Below are 6,229 nucleotides of genomic sequence, written 5' to 3' on the forward strand. Positions count from 1 at the left end.
CATTGCTCTCTTAATGCGAAACATCCTGTCATTATAAACGTTCTCTGGAAGCCTTCTTATGGCTTCTTTTACATCTTCATTTTCATATATTGTATCATCTCGCATTAAGCCTATTAACGGAAAATAAAAGTTATATTAAACATGTGTCTCAAAAACCAGGGGTTAAACAAAAGAGTAAAATATCTTTCTGAGTTACAACTTACGATCTGAGTGAAATAACCAGAGTTCAAATCATTAAGTATGATGGAAATTTAAAGGTCCCTCACACACACACAATGAGTTATTTCTTGAAATATATGAGTCTCTTCAAATACACCACAAAAGACTTATTTCATCTAAACCAATTTAGAAAATATTTAAGATGTTTACCTCGTCCTTAAATACACACCAATAAACCACGTCTCTACTTTCTTATACTTTAAATCTGAGATCAAGACACTAAAGAATCTAAAAATCACACTGTACTAAGGAATCACTAACATTAATGATGCTTCTACTAAAGTTCAGTAACAAAAGATGAAGCTCAGGGCAAATTATAAAGTACCAGAAAAGCTCATAAATCATATCATTGTAAACATCTGAGACAATTTCAATATTTGAAAAAAGTCTCCCACATTCAAAGTTTGTATAATCTAAATTTTTAAATTTTAAGAGCTGAGAGAATGGGGGCTGGGGATTTAGCTTAGTGGCACAGTGCCTGCCTGGCAAGCACAAAGTCGTGAGTTCAATTCCCAGTACTGGAAGATAAAACAAAGACAAAAAAAAGAGCTGAGAGAATGAAAATATAAAAAGGAAATTATCTAGCTGCCATAAATCATTTCCACCTCAAACATTTTAAAGGACTTTTATCCCTCTCCTCTCAAAAAAGGCAAAAACAAAACAAAACAACAATCTCCCCCACACACCAAAGACAGAAGTATAGATACTTACCCAGCTTATTGAATCCTGCAGCATTGTAGTACCACTTTCGAATACCTTCGAGCCACCGCCCTGATGCTGCAGCTGATAATTATCACACTGTTAGTTATTATAGTTCACTTATTGGTATGAGCAAGCAAACAACCTGTACTCTTTTTTACAAACAGAAGGAATTTCCTTTTAAAACCTTATATACTATATGCTGTAGAGTTGCTTATTTTAGCTATGAGCAAAAGAGAATGCAGGTAAAAAGTTATTGACAAATCACAAGAGGAAAAGGTGAACTCAAACACCTGATAGACAAAACAGTCCTAGGTACAATCACAGCCACTTCAGCTTCTCAAGAGTCCAATATCCCAAATCCATATGCCCCCTCATGCACATCAGAATGGAGGGGTGGGTGACAGGAAGGGGACTTGGAACATTTTTACCATCTGTAGTTGCAAAAACAAAATATTTAGCTATTCATGGATAACAAAATTTTTTCATTTTTTTTGTTTTGTTTTGTTTTTTTTCCAGTACAGGAAATCGAACTCACGACCTTGCGCTTGCCAGACAGGCGCTGTGCTGCTGAGCTAAATCCCCAGCCCCTAAAATTTTTTCTTTTCAAAGGCAGTTGAATTGTATGAAAATACAAGTGAGATTTCAGGAGACTCTAGCAGGTTTACAGACTCATCATCCAAACGTTTCAGTCTACATTACCATTATTTTTCTTGGCCAACCTCTTCTTAAAAAAATGCATTTCTGGAAGGATTTTTAGACCATCAGTCATTGAAATATTAATATGGATTAGTAAATGAGGCTCATTTTCCTCCTCCCAACTAAATAATTTTCCGTCAAGGAAATGAATACTGGAACATGGATGAGGAGAAAAAAAATGTTAAAACTCTTTGGAGAACAAGGTTGAGCCTGATGTAGTAACCCACTAGGGCAGTGATGGTGAGCCTTTTAGAGATCGAGTGCCCAAACTGCAACCCAAAACCCATTTATTTATTGCAAAGTGCCAGCAGTGCAATTAAACCTGAAGAGCCATCTGACTGATGTTCAGCTGTTTGGTTTGTGTGCTGACAGAGAGGGCAGTCTGTGTGGCCACTGTGGCACATGCGCCATAGGTTCACCACCAGCGCACTAGGGTCTAAGAGATACAGGACAGCGCCTGACCTTTACAGGAGAGATGTGACACAGACAGGAGGGCAAAGTGAGTTAGAATTTTCACCTAGGTCTAGCCTCTTACCAAGAAAAGAAAAAAAAACTCCTTTCACTTCAACTCCTGCCTTCTACTCCTTAGCATATTACAGATTACATGGCTTTGGTAGATATCCTTAAAAATTATGAGCCATACATAAAATTGCTTCTAGAAAAAAGAGAACGTATCGAGAGTTAACAAGCTAAAAATGTGCTTGTTCACCTTGAGTTCAGGGCCAGTATGGGCTATGTAGTGAGTCTAAAACCAGCCTGAACTATGTGGTGAGACACTGTTTCAAAAAAACCAAAGGAACACACAAACAAAAAGAAAACACACCTTGTAGAAGCTGAAGACAAATTATTTGCAAATATTTACCAGTGACTTTGATAATGATTAATATTCACGGAACACTATTGCGTGCCAGGCGTTCTGTTTGTCTTACCCACGTTAGCTTGTTCTAGGATATTCCTGTTGTTGCTGCAAAGGAATCCGCCTTACACAAGTGATACTAGCCAAGTCAGAGCTTGTTAGTAAAAGGCGGTCTATGTGTTTCCCCAACAGCATAGACACATGACGCCTTGAATTTAATAAAGCTCCTTAAATATTTATCGAACTAATGAAATAACTCATATATTTTCTCTACCCCCCAAAAGCTCAATGTCGATTAGCTAAACGGATTTACCTGGCAATCTGTTTCTTAATGGTTTCACAATTACTGTGGACTGGGGCGGGGGAAGGGCACCAGTACTTCAGAGAGCAGAGATTTGTGAAAACGCAGAGCACTACAGTTATCCGGGATGCACGTTATTTTACATGCCCCAGCAATTTCTGCATTCTCGCTCATGACAAAGGCGTTTGTTCTTATGCCTACGATACGAGCAAGCTTCTCCAAACACGGATCAAGCTCACGTTCCAGAAAAACCAAAGCTGACCCGAAGCCTCGCTATGGACCTTGCGCGGCTGCCTCTACCCCCGCCAGAAGCGCGAGGCACGGGATGAGGGCCTCGACCCTGTCTCCCTACCCCCCGGCCCGTCGTAAGGGCACACAGGGCACCGGTTGGCGCAGTAACCGAGCCCACGCACAGGACGCTGCACGGCTCCCTGGAGGCACTCACTTCGCTTTGGATGAACTTCTGCCACCCTCTCATTCTGTCCTGTGGCCTTGAACTTTACAAAGCTGAGGGGAGAGACTCAGGGCACCCGCAGCGGCGCTCAGGGCTGTGAGAGCCGCCGCGGGGACCTTCATCATTGACGTCCTCGCCCGACCCGCGCCCGCAAGCCCGGCCTGGGAAAGGCGGGACACGTCCTTTTAGCCGGACAGGAGCCGCCACTTTCCCTTCCGCTGTGAATGAGAGAGCAAAAGAGGTGCAGAGTACTGCGAAATATAAAGGCCGAGCGCCACGACGCCCACCCAGACAAGACCCACACTCACCAGCAGGGCGGCCCGCCATTTTGACCCCAGAGCGAAGTGATGCCTTCTGGGTAAGTCCTAGAGGACGCCGGGACCAGGGGCGGCAGCGTACGCCGCGTCGCGCAGCAAGCTGGGACGCCGCGCAGGCGCAGTTAGGCACCTGCTGTGTTGCTCCACCAGGGAGAGTGATCCGGGTAGGCTGTTTTTGCGCGATTGTTTAAAGACGGTTTCCTTGTGAGTGGGGAACAACACTAGGAAAGGCAATAGAAAACAGGGGCTTTAGTCTGGGTTACTGGAGTTTGGACTGTATTAATTAAGCCTTTGGAGCCCGGCTACATGCTAAACGTTTTTCACGAGGCGGGAAAGGAAGAGCATTGGTTCCAGGGGCCCCAGGGGACTTTCTTAGACGCTCAAGTTCCTTGTGTAAAACGTGTGGTGTTTGCGTATTATCTACACGGTGTCCTCTTGTATTAAAATCTTCTCCAGATTACACTCACACAGTGTAAATGCTATGCACATAGCTATACTGTATTATTTAAAGCATAATGACCAGTGTGTATACCTGTTTGATATAGGGCCGAGCACCCAAATATTTTCTGCCCTGTGGTGTGGTGAATCCACAGACGTGGAATTCTCAGCTATGGACAGCGAATGCGTTTTCATTTAACTCTAATCTTATGGTGTAAGTTCTATGATTATCTCCATTATGGAGGAGTAAGCTGAGTCTTCGAAAAGTTTAACTATCCAGATGTAATGGCGCATGCCTGTAACCCAGCGCTGTTGGAGGCTGAGGCAGAAGGAGTGGAAGTTTCAGCCCAGCCCGGCCTGGGAAATTTGGCCTTGTCTCAAAAATTTTGAAAAGGTTGGGTATGGAGCTCAGTGGAAAGGCCATGGGCTCAATCCCCAGTAGCCGTCACCCGCCAAAGTTGAATACCATGTCCAAGGACACACAGCTGGGAAGAATCCAGATTCCAGAATCTAAAGTGTAAATTCAGACCCCTTTAATTCAAGTTTACTTTCTAAACTGCTAATTCAAGAAAGATACTAAATCTGTTCTTCAGTTTCTCCAGCTGAGAATTACCTCAAGCCATTTTGGTAAAGTCAGAAAAGTTTTAAAAAATACATCTAAGATATATTACAGAACTTGTATATACAGTAATTTTAAGAGGAAGTGTATAATTTGTCCATTTTATTTATTTATTGAAACAGGGTCTCCTGTATGTAGTTTAGGCTGGCCTTGAACTAATAACCTGGGCTGGCCTCAAACTCGTGATGAGTCTCCTGCTTTAGCCTCCTAGAGCGCTGGAATTACTGGTGTGCGCCACCACACCCAGCGGTTTGTCCACTTTCCAGGTCTCAGCTGCAACATGTGCACACTAATGCACACAATGCACACTAATCTAGGGCCAGAAAAATATTCAGGAAATTAGCGTGACTAATAGTTACTAGTGCATTCTACTACCCAACAAGATCTACCACTTTTTGTTGGTTTTCTAGTCTTAAAATGAGATCTGGGACAGTATAGAACCCTTTCTCCTTGTGAATTCAAAATGCTAATGTTGTCATATACCAGTTCTAAAATTCTATTGCCTTCTTCCTTTTCTGTCTCTGCTACCAGTTTCTCATTGACTTGGTCCTGTAGGCAGCTCTAAACATTGATAAATGGCTGTTTTCAGCCTGTATTACCAATGTGAACTCTGAAAGATACAAAGAAATGCAATACATTTGTACATTGGTACATTGCCTGACAAGCAGAGGTATTCCCCTTACCCTTTAGTGCTGGTTAAAGTGTAGGTGGCAAGAGAAGGAAAATCTTACATCAAGTATGAGATACCTAGGACTGTCACAAAATGGCGGCTCCTACAGGGATTAAGCCTAGAGCCCAGATGTCAGTATGGGAAGACGTTTTAGGTGTGCAAATGCTATGTGTGGTTCACCAACCACTACTAGTGTTAGTAGTCTGCCCAACAGGTAATCCTAAAGCAAGTATGTAGCCACAGAGCCTCATTTAATAAAAGAAATGAAGGCTCAGAAAGGAACTCATCAGCCCAGGAGGGGTATCAACTCACAGCATCAATCTGTGTGCTGGCAGTCAGTCAGTCACAGTTTACTATGGCTGCAAGTACACCTCATTGCATTCCTCTTATCTTCAAATGTTCCTATTTCTTTCCCTTCCCTGATTTTTAGGAGCCAGCTGAGGGCAATCTTGAATATCTGTCCTCAGGAAGCTAACACTGTACATAATTCCGAGTGGAATGTGTTTTTAGCACTTTTGGAGTATCGGCTATTAGACATTTCAAAGGGAAGAAAGCCATCTTCGGATAAAACCACTTAAAAAGATGTGTGGATTCAAAACCAGAAAAATTTCCATTACTCCCAGCTTCACCAGAATGCCAAAGTTCCAGCCCATAGGAAACTCCATCCCCTTCTCTAAGTTTGCTATATTTCAGTTTTCTCCTTCCTTAGAAGGACATGGTTGAGTCAAACAAAAATTAAGTCACTAGAAACCTTTAAGAAATATCTACCAGAGTATGTACACAAATATACAGAATGAGGAAATTCTTTCTTATATCAACTGAGAGCTGAGGCATCTATTTAAAAATATATTCATTTATTCACACATATTCATTTTATATTACTTTTAATATTCATCAACAACTAAAGAGTTTTTAAGAATTTTTCAAAGTCCTGTACTGAAGCATTGGCAATCTCTT

At 42.0% G+C, this 6,229-nt stretch overlaps 2 protein-coding genes across 2 annotated transcripts in view; both read right to left on the reverse strand.

Moving 5' to 3' along the window:
* Window positions 1-3,628, reverse strand: part of LOC102014666 (cytochrome b-c1 complex subunit 7) — a 7,440-nt gene extending 3,812 nt beyond the window's left edge. Inside the window, exons 1-3 of the mRNA XM_013512701.1 lie at window positions 3,537-3,628; window positions 931-1,002; window positions 7-110 (exon numbers count right to left, since the gene is read on the reverse strand). Of these exons, the coding sequence (XP_013368155.1) occupies window positions 7-110; window positions 931-1,002; window positions 3,537-3,555 (195 nt within the window). The 5' untranslated portion in view covers window positions 3,556-3,628. The remainder of the gene's footprint in view (window positions 1-6; window positions 111-930; window positions 1,003-3,536) is intronic.
* Mterf3 (mitochondrial transcription termination factor 3) overlaps window positions 3,581-6,229 on the reverse strand; it is a 35,676-nt gene continuing 33,027 nt past the window's right edge. The window contains exon 8 of the mRNA XM_013512781.1: window positions 3,581-3,766. Within this exon, the coding sequence (XP_013368235.1) occupies window positions 3,668-3,766 (99 nt within the window). The 3' untranslated portion in view covers window positions 3,581-3,667. The remainder of the gene's footprint in view (window positions 3,767-6,229) is intronic.

Source organism: Chinchilla lanigera, unplaced genomic scaffold (assembly GCF_000276665.1).
Source record: "Chinchilla lanigera isolate Chin_1 unplaced genomic scaffold, ChiLan1.0 scaffold00016, whole genome shotgun sequence".
In the NCBI taxonomy this organism is placed as follows: Eukaryota; Metazoa; Chordata; class Mammalia; order Rodentia; family Chinchillidae; genus Chinchilla; species Chinchilla lanigera.